At 37.1% G+C, this 18290-nt stretch overlaps 1 protein-coding gene and 1 long non-coding RNA gene across 5 annotated transcripts in view; one reads left to right on the top strand and one right to left on the bottom strand.

Moving 5' to 3' along the window:
* Positions 1-18290, top strand: part of LOC116177027 — a 33917-nt gene that overhangs the window by 9447 nt on the left and 6180 nt on the right. For 2 of the 4 annotated variants that reach the window (XM_031495880.1, XM_031495884.1), the window contains exons 2-3: positions 12335-12451; positions 17003-17238. In XM_031495880.1, the coding sequence (XP_031351740.1) occupies positions 12370-12451; positions 17003-17238 (318 nt within the window). In that variant the 5' untranslated portion in view covers positions 12335-12369. The remainder of the gene's footprint in view (positions 1-12334; positions 12452-17002; positions 17239-18290) is intronic. The other 2 variants (XM_031495882.1, XM_031495883.1) reach the window with 2 other exon arrangements.
* LOC116177028 lies at positions 507-1010 on the bottom strand. The gene is made up of 2 exons (XR_004146588.1): positions 840-1010; positions 507-786 (listed from the first exon to the last, which is right to left on the bottom strand). It is a non-coding gene; the product is annotated as an uncharacterized LOC116177028 (long non-coding RNA).

The following is an 18290-nucleotide window of genomic DNA, read 5'->3' as shown; positions in this document are numbered from 1 at the left end:
GTTTGATTTTCTTTTCATGAAAAAGAAGCTATATGATGCCTAAACAAGCTCGCCAAAACCGCATCTCGATATCTTGAGATATATATAGATATGTATCGTGATGGTCAGCATTTTGAGCATTTACGGCGACATTAAAAGCTTCACTTTTTAAATCGATCCACCTTAGGGCCACAAATTATATAATAAAAGTATTTCCGGAAAAATTAGCTTAAAATAAAAAAAATTTGAGGGTATAAAATTTTCTTTTACCTAAATTTTAGGTTACGAACAAGATATCGAGATGCGGTTTTCACGAGCTGGACAGCCGCAACAATACCACCGAATCGATCGGGAACAACTGATGCAACAAAGGTTGCCTATTTTGTAATACAATATCATTATCATTCATAAAACTATTGCCTCTTTTGTCCTCTGGCCAGCCGGCCTGAGCTCCCGAAGGCAATTTCGCAACACACCTTACAAATGGCGCCCGAGCTACAAAACCGAACAGTAGAGTAGTGCAGATAGATATTATAAATTCTTTATTTGATTGTTAGAACCGTTACTTTAATTTTCTTTTTTCTACAGAGACACAGGCATTACAAGAATCTTATTAACGCCGTTCCTTTATTAGACATCAATGTACGTGTTGATACTTCATTCAGCCAACGGAACTCAATAAAAAGTCCTATTTGGTTCATTTGTGCTAGGAAAACCTGTAAATTGAGGCGGGTGACAAGCGGGTTTACAACGCCATGAATTACACGGCCTCTTCACTTGATTACAAACAATAACCTGTCGTGTAACCTACAACAATAAAAAGTTGCCGCCTTTTTATTTATGTTAGAGACATAACTTACGTGTAATCACGTGGTAAACTGAAAACTGAACCAAAAGCTTGAAGTAAAGCAATCCAAATCTTCTTTGCGGCTGCCGACGGCCGTAATATTTGGATGGTCGACTGAACTCTGAAAATTTTGAATATAGTTGAAGGCAATTGCAAAAATTACCAAACAAATATTCGTGTCATATAATGGAAGGCAATCACATGAAAAATAAAACATGAACGACACCAATTATGTAAGAATCTTTTCTTTTGATTGATCTCGTAAACGATTTTAACATGCGTAAAAGCTTTATATTTTATCAATGGTTCATCAATTTTTTATGCGTACTATTTGAGCTGACCCAGTTAACGAAATAATGAGCGAGGCAATAGGAATTTCAAGTGCCATATACATTCGATATACGATAATCCCTAACCATTAAAGTTAGTACGGACACGTAATAAAGTACGATTGAGGGCGCATATACGTCGATAATCACAAGCGTACAATGCCGGAAGACAAAAATCACTTTTTCATGGAAATATTCATTACAGAAACTAAATTACTCGAAAAGTTGGGGTTCATAAAACGCGATAATGAGGTAATTATAAATAAACTCAAATTACTTGGTGCGCTTACTCCTCATTTGAAATTCTAATCAATAACCTTTAAAAATTAGGCTCGCGGGCGACAGTTTTCGCGTTCTTCCGAACAATTAATTTTCCAGCACCTATTTATCGTAATAGGAATAAACTAATTACCTACGTATTTATCATTCCCCCGCTTTTATTTTCTTAAATTGCTCCAAGCAGATTAAGCATAACAATGCCAATGTAACTGAAAGTGACATATCAAAAACTCAAACTCAACGTTGGTGGTTGGTTATCCTTTTCTTGTCATTTTAATAGCTTGGAATGTAAAATGCTGATAGCGCCTTTTATTACATCGGGGAACAGGCAGTAATTTTAAACGCGCTCAGATGCTACCGACATAAACCTATTCCTCCGTTAATTATAGAGAGAACGCTTACAACACTTTCTTCCAAAACACAAAATTGAGGGAATGAAAATTTGATTGTGGGTAACAACGTGACTGTTTGGGTAGGTATACTTTATCTCATAACAATTATTATTTAATAGTACACTATTTATATCCCTAATGGTACCAGGTGGAGGAGTTAAGGGTCGTTTGCGTATTATTAGTTTTTAAATTGCAGTGGTGTACAGGGTGTAACATATTGGAAGTACAGGACAGTGTGTCACATATTTCGGTGATGATATATTACTAGGGGCCGGACTTGCATATGCATGAAAACACGTCAAAAATGCACATATATATGCACAAAAGGTATGGCAAAAAAGCATGAAGATATGCATGAAAAATTAAATAATGCACAAAAAATCATTAAAATTCGTCATCTCATTTGTTGAACTTGAAAATGTGGTTGCATTATAAATTAATACTGAATTAAACATCGCCGACGTTTTATAATTTGACAAACTAGGGCTCCATATTTTTTTTTGTATTTCATTTATTTTTTTTATACCTTTCTTTTAACGATTTTTTAATATTAATCTACAAATTTAACTGAATTTGTATATCTGGGAATTTAGAGCACTTTTTGCGAACTTGCAGGCTCTTTGGGAACCCACAGAATTTAATGTGTATAGTGTTGTGTTAATTTAGGTAGTGTATGTAGATGATGGTTAATTTTTGTTGTGATTTTGTCTATTTTGTTTTTTTAATGGTAAAGAAACATTCCGAAGTTATTTGCGTAATATTTAAAAAGTTGATCTCATGTTTTCTCCGGTCGTAGATAAGAGTTGCGCTTATCGCTAAAAGATAGTTAATTAGGTAGACAAATGTTGTCGCAGGTGCGCACTTTAGATAAGAGAATTTGGGTCTTATAATTAAAGGGAAAGGAAGTGGAATCGAATATGAAATTTGTTAAATTGAAGCTTCCGGCTTATCGGTTTTCGGATGTAATTATCGAATTCGAGTTACGGGAAATTTTGTTTCACGAATTCAGCTTAGTGTTTTTTTTCGTCTATTTAATGGGACTTTATTGAACCTGTGTCAATCGAGCGCTTGTAGCGTAGTATTTCTCTCTGGCCCTGAGTTCTAATGTTTTTTTTACAGCAAGTATACGTATAAATGTGTGTTGTGTGCAAATGAACAGTTTGAGCTCAAATTACGATTCTGGATTTTACAACTTTCATGTATTTATGAGAGACTTTATTACATTGATCTCGACAGGTGTTTTGTTAGTAGCTTAGTAACCGTTTGGCATTGCACACAGCGATATGTTCATATAAATAAAATGTGTCAAAATGAAGATTCTGTTTCTCTCACAAGACGTTGACTGATTTTGTAACTAAAAGTTAATATAAACATATATTCGCAAACGTTTCGTTTCTACACCCTGTGAATCGATAACGAAGCGTTTACGAACCTATGTGTTTATATGAGATTTTAGTTATAAAATAAAGAAAAGAATTAGCATCCTCCGTATGCACATTAGGAACACATTGTATAAAATATGTAGGTATGTTAGGCTTTAATCATTAAAAAGTAAAAAGGTAGGCACTACTAAATCGTGCGAAAAGTATGAATAATCTGTTCCGTTGTATATCTACCAGGATCCAGCAAGCCTCCCGTGCATACTGAACGGATAACAAATATTTATTTAACTGGAGCACCCTATCGTGAATGATCAACGTTCGTTGTAATGTAATTAAATGCATAATTGGAGCATCCTGTACGGACTAAATTCTAACGTTTACAATTCACTGTGGACATAATAATTGGGGGACGGTTTCAATAAGTGTCCTATCGTTGAAATGAATGCATACAACTACTAGAAATTATTTAGAGCGTTAGGCCGGATGTCCACCGCATCGGGCCGACGAAGATCGGTACGATTTGAATCGCGCACCTGCATTTCTACTGAAGCCTGCCAACAGAAAAAAAAAAAAACTGTCACGACTGACGACAACGGGCTAAAATAGTCGGTTGTGATTTCGATCGGTCCCGACAATAGTCGAGTCTGTTGACAGGCTTCAGTAGAAATGCAGGTGCGCGATTCAAATCGTACCGATCTTCGTCGGCCCGATGCGGTGGACATCCGGCCTTATTGTTTTACTTTGAAACACAATTATTGACATTACGTGCAGAAGAGAACATCATTTAAATGATATCTGAGCAGATAACATGTTTGTACATTCTTCAACTTCTTGGGCATTGTTTAAATAATGAATAAACAATGCATTGCTTATTATTTTTTATTAATTGCATGTTCTAAGGCCGGATGTCCACCGAATCGGGGCGACGAAGATCGGTCCAACTGTAGTCGTATCCAGATTGATCGGGCCGACTAAAATTGGCAATTCATGTCCATAGGAAGATCGCCTTTCGAACGATTTTTATCGGGTTGACAGTTGACATTAAATAAAATGTCAAGTGAAGCAGTTGTCATGCTTTTGCACCACAGGCGAAAGATAATTCGCCGCCACAGTTATTGGGTTCTTCCGTACATAACTAATAAAAGAAACAGAGGTGCTTTCATTTGTGCCCATGAACTTGCGAATCATGAACACAAATTTAAATGTATGTATCGTATGTCCAAGAGTAGTTTTTTCCTTTGGCTGACATTGCTCGACCATTAATTGCCAAAAGGGACACCAATTACAGAAGATGTGTGACGGTAGAAAAAAGATTACCAGCACTTTTGATTATTATGACACACGACTGCCGACAAATGATCGTTCAAGCACGTCGGGTCGGGCGAAAATAGTCGGTTGCGATTTCGATCGGTCCCGACAAAAATCGAGCCTGTGGAGAGGCTTCAATAGGAGCACACGCGCGCGATCTTTATCGGGCGATTCAAATCGCACCGATCTTGGTCGTTCCGATGCGGTGGACATCCGGCCTTAGGCAATTATGGATGCACGAGAGGCAAAACTAATTTATTTCCCTTAGGCAAGTCACTAGCAATCCTTAAAATTATTAAAGATCTTCGAGATCCTCTATAATATTATATTGCTATCTGTCCGTCTATACCCCCTCTATCTGTTCGTCTGTGTGCACGATAACTTTATTTAGAAACGTCCGATCACTTTGAAAATTGGTATCAAGTAAAATTTAGAGAAACAAAGACATAATTAATTATTTATTATTATTTTTTAAATGAGGTGCCCTGTGCATTATTTTACGGTGTGTGGAGATTTTGTGTAGACTATCGGCAATTAAATACAAGGTTACTAGGCGCGATGCTTATCCGCTGCCTTACATTTCTAGTATTTTAGACAGATCAAGAGGTGCTCGTTACGTCCTGTCGAGCCTAGATATTAAGTGGCAAGTTCCTCTTGATGAGCAATATCGTCCCTTAAGTGCATTCACGGTACCGTCGCGTGAGGTATTTCAAATCAATAAATTTCCGTTTGGTCTGCATACAGCACCGTCAACCTGGCAAAGGTTCATAGATAGAGTTGTGGGGGTAGACTTAAATTACAGAAAGCGGCACTCCAGAATAAGCGCTACTATGATTTGAAACGTCGTTCTGTTATCTACAATGTTGGAGATAAGGTTTACCGTAGGAATTTCCCTCAATCCGACGCTTCATAACAATTGTCGGCAAAATTAGCACCAAAATATGTCGGGCCATGTGTGGTACTTCAGACAGTATCTCCCTGAATGTATGAACGAAAGGATATGGATGGGCGATTTAGAGGGATTTAAACTAATTCCTGGGCCGTTATGGATTGGTCGGTGATCAATTTTTCGGGTTGGTTGGTTGGGGACTTGGATGGTCCATTTTAGTGGTTGTATCGAGCCTTTCTTTCGTTTTCGGATACAATTCCCTGCTCGAAGATCAGAGCCCTTCATATCTATCCTTTATTTCTTTTCTTTAAGGGTTTCCTGTGCGACTATCCTTTATGTACTCTTCTGGGCTGGGAATTTTGGGGTTATATATTTTATGTTGGGTGGTTTTTAGTCATCATTGTAAGAAGTCGGGGTGGATTGTGTCGGAGTTTAGGATCGGTCACCTGGAGTTGACAAAGATAGTCTGCCTTCCCAAAATGATTGTCTGTCGTAATTCCGCTTGTGATCCTGTTACCGTAGTAATACTCCTTTTTATTTTATTCCCAGTTAATGTATTCTTTTTGTTTGGGAGCGCTGTCGGTTGACGATAGACTCCTCGTTTTGTTGCATTCTTGAGGCTGAAACGTGGCTGTGGATATTGAAGAGAGCTGAGCCAATCTTTGGTATACCGTTCTATTTTCCGCTCTTCGAGATTCCTCTCCTTAACTTGTGTGAAACTTTCATACAGATGCAACATTTTCACTTAACGACTGGTGGAGTTGATGCCATGTAGTGTATTCAACAAGTCGATTCAAATTTATCTACTGAATTCTTAATTGCAGCCTGTGACGGACGATTAGACTTTACTCGTACGCATTGTGGTTCTAACAGAGATCCCATTTTCGTAATGGTTCATTATTGTAAAGTAAAGTCGTATGTGCTTTTTAAAAACATCTCATAAGGATTTCCATGGATCATCTATTTAGCGAAATAGAATTTGAAACGCATACAGAAATTTCAAATAATTTATAACTTAACGTGACAGTGTAATCTAGATTAACGCTTTTGCAGCCCATCCATTAGCTATAATAATTAATACATTCTTGATATTCCCTTTAATACTTTTATTCCTGTTTCCTTGTAACGTCGAGCGCTTAACATTTTATTTATTATGCATGGAAGTATTTTAATATCCATATAGTGGTACCGTCGCGGAATTTATGTGGCGGAACTCAAAAGACACGGTCAACCAAAAAGAAGAGCAAAAATGTTGCTTTACTGCTAAGTAACGAATTCTCGATTTTTAATTTTACATTAATAAAGCTCAACACAAAAAAGGTTTATGCTTAGCTGCACTTTGATAGTAATTTATGCTTGAAAGCTATAAGTTTACGCTCTGATAATAAATGAATACTAATAATTCAAAAGTATCTTCGGCGGAAGCCTGTAAAATGAAGTATGCCTTCATCGAAGTTAATTAAATTTTTTTATAATAATGCACCCTTTAATTTACGGATATTGTTAACAAATGATTACCGTCGACAGGTTTAAATATTAGAAACCTTAGAATATTTATTTATTTATTATCCCTCTCTTGTTCTGGGCCCTCAACAGGCTTGCGCCCAATTACAGAGTAACCCGCATAATGCTCTTTAGATGTGCCTCTGCAGAAGGTCTTAAGTTCTTTTATACTACTCCGGTATTTACCTTACGAATTAGGAAAACTGCAGGAAAACCTAATTCGGAGTAGCCCGCAGAATGCTCGAAACTGTTCTGAGGTAATTCCCATCTCTGCCACAGATGAAAAATTCACCTCAACACGGGTTCGAACACTCAACCTCCGGATTTATAGCTCAACGCTCTATAATTGAACACAAGGTCAGTTAGTCAGTAAGAGGGTTGTCGAAATTTTTTAGTTTATTATCAGTTATATATGTAGGTATACTGTTTGTCAGATAGTACAAACAAGGAATTCTGTTTATGAAATTAGATACACGAAGTACGATCAACATCAATGTTAAGGAACCCACCCAATTAGCTGAAATCCTTCTTTCTTCAACCCGTTTCAGAATCCGAATTACCCTATCTAATTAATAAAGGTATTTAAAAAGAAATTTTCTGGCACAAACGGTATCCCTGGTCAAATATTAAAATCTATAGCATGGTCTATTTTCAAACCTTTAACCCATATCACAAACGACGTTTTTACCAGCGGGATTTTCCCTCCGTCTCTAAAAACCATAAGAGTCATCCCTGTATGTAAGAAGGGCGATCGGTATCAGATAAGGAATTGTCGGCCCATATCTATCGCTTCAGTGTTCTCAGGGGTCATAGAAACATCAATATTTGATTACTTTGAAAGGTTCAACTTATTCTCGAAAACCCAAAACGGATTTATTAACGGGGAAATCAACTGTTTCGGACCCTTTTAAATCCATCAAGAGCATTTCCGAATCCTTGGACAAGAAATTATATACGATGGGCATCTATTTTGATATACCGAAGGCCTTGAAATATATAGAATTATTGAAATCGGCCGTCTTCTGATACGGTCGTTCTTGTCCAGAAGATCACAACTTGAAGTTACGGCAAGACATGGCAACATAGTTCATTCTAAATTCAACTCCTCTACATTGAAACTCACTGTCGGCGCTCCTTAGGGATCAACTATGGCGCCGCTTCTTTTTGTTATATGGAAACGATGTAGATAATACCTATGGATATATATGTATACATATATGAATATCCATTGTCTCAAAGATCGAAAATCAGAGATGAATATTGCAAGCTTCTCTGCGGGCTCAAAAAATGAAACTGAGGGATGAAGATAAAAAATCCGATACCACTGTATACCGAACGATCCTCGAGATCTTCATATTGCTGTGTGCACCCGTAGGCCAAAAAGACCGTACACAAAACACCTAAACAAACCTAGCTAGCTCAAACCTTTATTCCTCTCGGAACAAAACTTCTCCCCAGCACAGAGGAGGAATTCGACTCTTTTCTCAGTTAAACCATTAACTTCTACCAGATAGTGGGTTAGACCAAATACCTTAAATTCCAAATCAATCTTAAGAATTTTGATTAAATAAAATGGACCTTGGGCAAGTATTCAAAGAAAACAGTAAATTCAAGGAAATGAAATCGTTCGAAAGACAAACACAGAAATTAATGTGAGAATTACAAATTTCAGTTTTAATGGTTACACAATAAAAAAAACAACAAGGAAAACAAACAATTATTACAAAGAAAAAAACTACAATTAAAACTTAATCTTACTTAGATTCGGTACATGTCCAAAACTGCTAATCCCAAATACGGTACACAAAAAAAAAACAACAAAATTCAAAATTACACAAAAAAACACTCAAGTCGGCGCCGACCACACCTTAGTGACGCACTTTACTGAAGGTCCAAACTTCCAAAACTGCCGCAACTCGGCTTGCCACTCCGTAAAACGGAAACTCCACCAACTTCCAATGCTGCTGGCCTCTACACAAATCCAAACTATTGCGGTAACTCGCCGAAGCGAAAACAAACAAACTTCACTCAACTCAAAAACTGCCCTGACTGGCAACAAACTGACGATAAAAACTTCAAAACTCCCAAACCAAAACTTCAAACTTCAACAAAATGCTGATTTCAATCTCAAACAAACGTAGTTCCGCTCTGAACTTGGCAAAAAGCCCCTCCTCTTCTCAGTCCGTTCTATTTAAAGTGGAAACCCTTCTTCCAAAATTACAAATTAAAACAGCCAATGATAAGCAGTTGCCAACAGAAAATATCCCCCCTAACGCACGTTAAACCAGAGGTAGAAATTATTTTTATAATCAATTTTTAACCGACATTAAGAGATAACACAAAATTAAAATACTAGGAAAAATAGAATTTTCTATCTTTTAAATACAATGAAAAGGCGATAAATACCATCCACCTGTCAATTAAATTAAGCGTTTACAATGATAACAGAATAAAAGTGATATAAAATTCTCAGAAATCTAAGTTAAATAAAATTAAAGATGAGATTAAAATGTAAACAAATACAAACCTTGACCTCTTTTTCGTAACAATAATTTCTGTTGAAGTACTTAACGAACGACACAAAACAAAAATTTAGATTAAGCAAATTAATTACATAGAAAATAGGAAACCGCCCTTGTCCATTCTAGTTAAGAATCCCAAAATTTCGTCCTGCCAGACAAAATAACACAGCAATATATCCATCATTTTTACAACACACCTTAAGGGGTGGATTCTGTACTACCAGATCAACATTATGTAGCTTGTAAAACGAATTTTTTGAACCGGCATTAGTTTTAATTTTACTCAACATACATACAACATTTCATTTAAATACATCGTAACAAATTTTAAAAAAACAACTGCGCATGCGCAAAACAAAGTTTTTGATTCGGAATTAGTTTTAGTTCGTACCTACATACAAAATTTCATTTAAATTTATCTCAACCAATAAAAACAATGGGATTGCGCAAATAAAAAAATTGCCTTGCGCATGCGCGATTTTTTACCTGCATAGTTGCTTGAAATTTAAGGAATATTTACTAACACAGAAAACCCGACATTCATATGTTCTTTGTAACAAGAATTTTAAAAGAAACCTTTTTTTGTAGGTTTAGACAGTTTTTGGGCTGTAACTGTTTAGCCCGTTAGTCTAATCGCGAAAGTGTTACGCTCCATTATTTTTACAACTACGTAGCTGAATAACAATAGCGACCTTTCTTATATCCTGAAGAACATGTGCATCAACTTTCAAAGCGACCGGACGTTTTTACACAAACCTATCGTGCACACGGACAGACAGACGAGATAGATAGACAGACAGTAATACAAAATTATAAACGATCTCTCGGTTGGTATAACTAAAGGTGAGCTCTGCGTTATGTAAATGACAAGCATATGAGTATCCGTAAAGTTAGCACGTTCAAAAGGCCTAATGACGATACCTGATCACATCGTTAGTGCTTCTTTAGTGCCTCTTAGTGCTTATAACTTGCTTCAACGCGACCGGCAGTTTCCGATAAAATGTCCCCCCTCCCCTTGTGCAGTTCTGAGTTCTTACCCTGTTGAAAGTCGTAACGACGGGACAAGTGCTAGTCGTCAGTACTTCGATAGTGCCTCTTAGTGCCTTATAACATGCATCAGCACGCACGCCGATTTCCGAGACCCCCCCCCCTCCCAACGCTGTGCAATGCTGACTTCAGGAAATTGGAATCATCAAAAATTAAAGCTGATCCAGCTACCATCAAGTAAGTGCTATTTTTGTGAATAAAAGAATCACCCTATTGGAAGATGCTCTTATTTTTGCAAATGGCGGCCAATTTCAAATCTGTTTTGACATTTGTGAACTAGACAGGTTTAGAATACAAGTGAACAAGCCATGGAGCGATACACTCTCCAAGAACTCGGAAAAATCGGGTCTATTTTTTTGCGTAACTTTGCGTAACAATTCGTCTGTGGTGTTGGCGCAGCGCGAATTCCGTACACTGGCCCGCAAGATCGCCCGATTTAACCGTTCCAGACTTTTTTTTTGTGGGGTTTTTTGAAGTCCCGTGTTTACATGAACAAGCCCGAGACCCTGGAAGCCCTCAAGGACAACATTCGACACGAGTGCGAGAATCTGTCGCCCGAAGTTCTCGCCGAAGTGATGAAAAATGCCATAAAACGAGCCTTATAGCAATCAATTGTGACGGCGCCCATTTGACCGATATCATCTTCTCGACTTGACCAATAAAATTCTAAAGGTTCAAATAAACACAGAATCGAAGTTTTTCGTTTAGAAAAAAAATGAGAGCCTAACAACATCGGATGACTTCTTTTGGGCCACCTTGTACAACCCAAACAATGATGGTTCCACCACTACAATCCGATGTAGGAAGTTTTTGCTTTATAATAGAAATCCCATGTTGTATTTATGAATACAGTATCGATCTTTGCGCTCACAAATAGAGCAGAAACCTTGGTTACGGAAATTTCAAGTCACTAAGTTGCAAAAAGTTGATTTTAGCTCGAGGTTGTGTTGTCTCCCGACGCAAAAACGTGACAATAAATAAATAAATAAACAAAGGTTCTAGGAATGATTGTTGACGCACCATGGTCTGTTCCAAACAACTTCATCGCACATGATCTGCAGTTGAAATCAATGAAATATGAGATAAAGCATTATAGTGACAAGTATAATAAAAGAATAAGTGCACACCCAAAGTAGCTATCTAGTGATCTACACAATCAGAAATGTCCGCAACCGAGGTATAAATCAGCACTAACGATTAGCATTTGTTCCATCGTTATTGCCAGGAAGCCACCGCTGTACAAAGGGGGGCGAGGCGTTTTCTCGGAAACGGCTGGTCGTGCTGATGCAAGTTATAAACCACTAGCGAAGCACTAACGATGTGATCATGTACCGTCGTTAGTGCCTTTAATGACCGTGCTAACTTCACGGGCACCCACTGAACTATAATCATACTGGAACGCTTGCTCCGTCGACCGGCGCGAGATAGAGGGCCACAAGGGGGATCTCTGTCCTACCGATAATTCAAGAACAGAAGTCCAGGCTCTACCGCTTAGGAGTTCCAAAATTTTTTTGGGAAAGGTCATACTCATACAGATAATTGCCCTTAAAATACTTATTTTTCAATTTATTTTGATGGATTTAGTATCAGCCCCGCATTTACAACTTCTAATAAAATTAATTAAATAGGAACTTACCTACTCTAATATGCACGGTATGTTATTTCATTTCACATGATGTAGGTTGTATCCAATCCACTTGTATTTTCCAATTGAAATGTAATGCGCATACTTTGTAAAAAAAGTATGAAATATTCATTATCCAGTCAAAACTATGAGTAGATAAGCGTGTTTAGGTAGATTAAATGCGTAGGTATTCACGATATGTGCGTATCATTTATTCTTGTACGTCTTTCTAGAGTGGGAAGCGGGCCACAACGGCCACTCTCAAGGCATGGAGGTGGAAGTTCGCGAGGGTGACCTCCGAGACTCCACCGCACTACTGGTCAACAATACGCCCTCTAATCTAGGGATAGGTAAGCTCTTCATCACGTTTTTAACTTCGATCCAAACACGGTATAAGCTTTCACGCTAATACAGGCTAGTTTAGAATATCCCGTCATTTTAATACAGAAATGGTCTTCTAATTTTCCAGACAGTGGTTTAATTCCTATAGAGTTGCCGCTCTGTGGTTTCCGAGAGCCTAATGATCCGCGTTTCTTTAAAATCCAAGTCATGTAATGCGTAGTTAACTTAATTAGTACTTTGCTCACTTGATTATATTATTATTATTAAAGCGTACCTAAATAAGAGACAATTTTAGTCATTAGCCAACCCTTTTTAAATTAGAGCTGCTGTCGCATTAAGAGCAGAACTAATTGGAAGAACTTAACTGTTTAAGCAAGTACCCACAGCAAGAGAAACAGGGATACAGCATAAATGCGTTATATACTACCGGGTGATTCATTAGAAGTGATGATCGCTTGAATTTCGCGCGTAAGGTTTTAGTATTTTTTGCATTATTAGATTGACGGTTTGAATTTCGTTAGTTAGTTTTTTTTTGTCATGACTGTCATTTAAGAAACCAGTGTCGCCGTTAAATGTTGTGTGCTATTTGCGGTTTATTACTTTTTCCATTTTGAACAATTTTTAGAGTTGATGCACTAAAATATGTAAGAAACATGACTGTGTCTAGTGTTAGTTTATACTTTGTGGTAAAACAGAAGCAGTGTTTATAGATTATAAATAAGTAAACGATTTACTGAGAGCATGATGATACACCACTGCAATTAAATAAATGATCATCAGTTAGTACCAACTTCATAATTTTTTTGATTTGCGGGAAATTCAAATTGTCCTCACTTCTAATGAATCACCCGGTATAAGAATTCGCCTGCTAGAAATCAGATTATAGTTACCATTATTTGCAGGCACGTCCACTATCGTTTATTGAATAGGTAGTACCTACTATTTCTATATCTATTAAGAGTGAATACCCTAGTCAAATTATAACCGTCATAATAAAAAACAAAACAATATAGCTTGAAAATAATCTCAGAGATGGATAATGAAGCTTTACACGTCTCAATTCTTCATTCAATTTAGAATTTCCCGTGCCGGAATGGGAAAGTAGTGGGCAAGTTGGTAGTTTGTGGGGAACCACGAGCCAGGTGGTATTAAGTCACGAGGGAATTTGCGTCGAACGGCGAGGGAAAATTAGCGTGAAGTAAAGTCGATCACCTATAATTTAACGCAGGGTGTGTTCAATATGTGTTACAAAATTTTACGTTGAGCCGCGAGCGAGTTAAGTTACCTGTAATTATCGTAGGGTGGATTTTATTTTGTGTTCGAATTCGAGTTGATGCAAGAGAGCAGGCGCATCGATAAAGGACCAAAGTTTGGGTTGGGCATCTATAAATTACCATAGGGTGGATAGGGTCGTTTATCCATAAGTGCGACAACTCTAATAATAGGGTGTTTATTATTTGCGGAAAAAATTGCTGGCGTTTACCGTAACTAAGTATAGGTACATGAAAAAACGAACGCGTAAGGTTGTGAATTAAAGTTTTGAGTATCCCTCATTAACTATTAGGTTAAATACAACAATGTAGGAAATTGTTGAACTACAAAGGCTAACTGCGTGACCTTAAATAAACTTTATTTGTGAGACAAGTAATATTGCGAAATACGAACAATAGCGGAAGTATTTAAACGTGCGAAATTAAGTCATGTAATATTTCAAGGTGGATAAACAAACAAAAAATTTCATGTTGTATATCTTTCGACTTTGACATTTACCATGGTCTAGCGTAATTTTGAGTGAGCTTAATTTCAATTGAACTTCCAAGGGTGTCATGCATTACCTGGGGGTTTGTATCAACTGTCCTCGGCATGTTGGATCAATCAGTACTTCGAGTTAGAACGACCAACGTGCATCACTATTATTATTACGATAAACTTAAGGTAACTGATGGCCGTTTGCACCGACAAATTTAAGTGGAGCTTAGCTTAGCGTAGTTTAAAATCCATGGGAACCATTATCGCAATAATGGATTTCCATGGATTTTAAGCTATCTTAAGCTAAGCTCCACTTAAATTTGTCGGTGCAAACGGCCATTATTCTATTTGAATTTGAGAGTGTTGGAAATTTGAATTTTTTTCAGTTAAATAGTAACCTCAGCCCGAGTCATTACTTCAACTTTTTAAAATGTAATGCTGTGTGAACAATGTCGGTTTGTTTGGGACGCTGAGGTTTAGATCCAGGTATTTGAAATAAATGCGGGTATTCTAATTATTAATCAAATGGCCATTACAACTCATGTTAATCAATTTCGTAGAATTAGTTACGAATAAACAAAACGAATTTGCGTAACTGTTTTGTTTAATTATTGCATTGTAAAAGGAATTAAGGTTAAGAAAATGTGTGTCTCAAATTATGTTATCACTTTTGTTTTGTTAATTCATTTGTGACAGCTCCGACTTGATTTATTTAGCATTTCCTTTATTTTATGAAAGAAAATGTAATTGTCTAGATATAAGGGGGGTTTTGTTTGTTAACTGTTTGTTTTCGTAAAAATGTAATAGTTTATATAAGATAATTCCGAGTAAAGATTCGTGTACGTGATAAAGAACACGAATCCTATCGCAGGTTGTCGATTGGTTTGTCAAGTTACCAAAGGTTATTTATTGGATAAGAAGTTTTCGAGTGGTTGATGGAAGAGGGAAGTCCGTTTAAATACTGCAGTCGGCGTTAGATAGACGCTTCCTTGCCAAGTTCTAGGCCGGGGTGCCGTTCGTTGGAAGAGGCTTTTTCGTCAAGTTGCGGTCCTTTGGAGAATTCGTCTGCCAATTGCTAGGCCAAATTGAAGTGTTTGTTGTTTTAAAATTTGAGAAGAATCGCGTCTAACAGAGTTAGTTTAGTTAGTTTAATTTTAAGATTTTGAGATGTTTATTTAATTTGTAATCGAACTCATGTGCGTGGTTTGTTTATTCGGACGCTGTGGTCCAATTTTATAAGTATAGGATGTTCAATTTCATTTGTGGTCGCAGAATAAATTTTGTTAATGTAAAATCATACAAGTCGTGTGTTTATTCGATCCCTTTAACGATTCAGAGAGATCTTTCATGCCCAATTATGTTTAACGTTCTGTTGATCCTCGCCCAAAGGTTAATTTCAAGTGCTTTCAATAATTGGTAAGTGACCTTTTTGGAGCTTAAGGAGTTTGATCTTGACCATTGTTTGCTTGGAATCAAGAATTTAAAGTCAGAAGTGAAATATATTTTGTTGTGCCTGGTTTGATGTGTTGTATAAACGGCCCGTACGAGTCACAGCAATAGAAATAAGTTGAAGATTGGTCGATTTGTTGATAAAACTTCGGGTGCATACGCAAAACACGTTTTAATTCAGATGAATTCGGGGAAGGAAAACCTTACAACCCCAGAGATGTTCGATTTATATGCAAAAAGAACATCTATCAGTTGAACGTAAAGCTTCAATAATGGGAACCACAACGAACGAAACAGTAAGGTAATCCATTGCTTAGGATATGTGACAAAAGGAACCTTGACTATGTAAATTTAACATGACCAACACAAAATAGCACACTATTGCACGGATTCAATAATTAAGTTAGATGAACCAGACCAGATAAATTCTTCACAGTATAGCGATCAAAATTTGTTTGCTAAAACTTAAAACGCATTACCTTTAATCACAAATATGCATTACTGATATTGCTAGATTCAATTATTTCAATTGTTTGTGTCATTAGTACCGTTCGTGTAAGAGGAGATTTTGAGATTACTATTCGTAACTAAAAGGACTTTTGATATTTAAGTTGAAATGCAACATCAGTTTTTTTCTTTCATCAAACAACTCGTTATAGTCCAAGATCCCACATAAGGCCAACCTTCGCTCATCTGTTGAGGGTCCAGAACAAGAGAGGGATAATAAATAAATAAATAAATAAATCTGTTTTCCGAGTGAAAAACCTTTTTTAGCAATTTTGATATGTAAACAAACACATTGCAAATGGGTTGCCTAAAAAAATTAGGTCAAAACTACCCTTAATTAAAATTAATGTAATTAATATTTGTGTCTGCTTCTGTCACATGGAAAGAGCGCATGCGCACTTTCTTACATTCAATGCTTACACCACGATCAGGTGTTATGCTGCGTCCTTCTACTCGCATTTCACACAGAACCATGCACTTGTTTCTCTCTCGCGCGCGCGCGCTACTTAAAAATGCAACAACTGTACTGATCCGTGTGAAAGAGCTGCTCGTGGTGTACACAATATTTCCAACGTTCTTCTAAGTAATGTATTCACTCAGTAAACAGATGTCCTTATGTGGGATCTTACACCATTAATTACATCAAAAAATTTATATACTAGATAATCCAACTATTTCATTATCATTAAAATTAATTGGCCATTACGCGTGATAACAATTTTAATTATTTTCGTCTTATTAGCTCAATTAGCTATCTACAAATACAAGGAAAAATTGCATGTCATAGTCGAAAGTAATTACAATACAAATCGCATTTGCTGTAATAACTTATACCTATTTCCTATTTATTGCAGATGGACCAGTAGTGATAGTCCGTGCAGAAGAGGTGCTGCTTGTGGTCCTTGTCCTTACGCTGTGGGTGGCTGCGATCGCCCTTTTTTTCAATCGCTGGGGAAAGATTAGGATGTTGGAACCGTATCAGCCGAAGTTTCAACAATCTCATCGACCGTCGTGTCCCTTAGCGCCCTTAAGTCCACCCGGAATCACCCCCCAAGTGAGCACTGTGCAACGGCCACAGAAATCGATCTGTGTATGCTATACGGAAGTCTATTTATTAGCTCACTTATAAGCCTCTGTTAAAACCCTAACGTCGCACGACAGATTGAGTCAAATTCAAATTAAAACAAACGACCGACGTTAGGCGTTTAGCGGATGGCGGTAGTTTGCACTTTTAGTGAAGCTAATTAGCACAAAATTAATTTCGTAGTATAAGCACGCATCTAGATCGATTTCGCTTAATTCCGCAATTAAGATATGAGAGGAAAAGGAGATATTTTACGCCATTTAGGCGGGCTAAAACACTAACATGAAAAAGATTACGTGCACGCAAGCGGCATGTTTAATGAGGAGGTGCTTTGCTAAAATCGTTTGCCTTTTTAAGTTCCGTCATGGACCAGGTTACCTATCCATGCATGTAAAAGATCATTTTACGGAACGCTATTAGCAACCGTATCATCACGATAAAACGAAAATTTGCTATTCTCCTACACTGACCACGTCTTCTAATGATGTGGATTATGCAGATCCGTGCCACAATGTTATGATACGAACGGTCTCCGCTCCAATGGCCCGAAAATTTTTCTCTTACTTTTCAATGAAAATTCCGTTCGCTCTCATAAATTGCGTTAGACACTTAGTCTTCCCACCGACAGCCCGCTGGTAATGATAGCTTTACTGCCGAAACGCATACAACAAACGAAATTATTTTGTGGATTTTAGACTTTACGATTTGGAATTTTCCGGAACGGAAAGGATTCCTGTAGGAGGCCTTTCGTCGGCCTGGTCCGTCCTTATCTATAACTATATATCTCGTAATTTCGTCCACTACGCGCATTTACTGTTGACGTAAAAAGTTTAGTCACCTCACTTTAAACGTTTATGAAAAAAAAACTATTGGGCCGATTTTTATTAAACTAATTTTGTTTGAATTGTCATTTATTTATGCATAAGTACACATAGTTTCATACTTTTTGTTGAATTTAGCGAATTAGGCTAGCGAAATACGTTCGAAAAAACGTCCATTAGAGAAACGCCAATCTTTACCAATTAATTTAAGTACATATGCAAGAAATATTATTTAAT

Source organism: Photinus pyralis, unplaced genomic scaffold (assembly GCF_008802855.1).
Source record: "Photinus pyralis isolate 1611_PpyrPB1 unplaced genomic scaffold, Ppyr1.3 Ppyr1.4_LG7, whole genome shotgun sequence".
NCBI lineage: Eukaryota > Metazoa > Arthropoda > Insecta > Coleoptera > Lampyridae > Photinus > Photinus pyralis.
The sequence above is the reverse complement of the archived record's forward strand: the minus strand, read 5'-3'. Positions and strand labels throughout refer to the sequence as shown.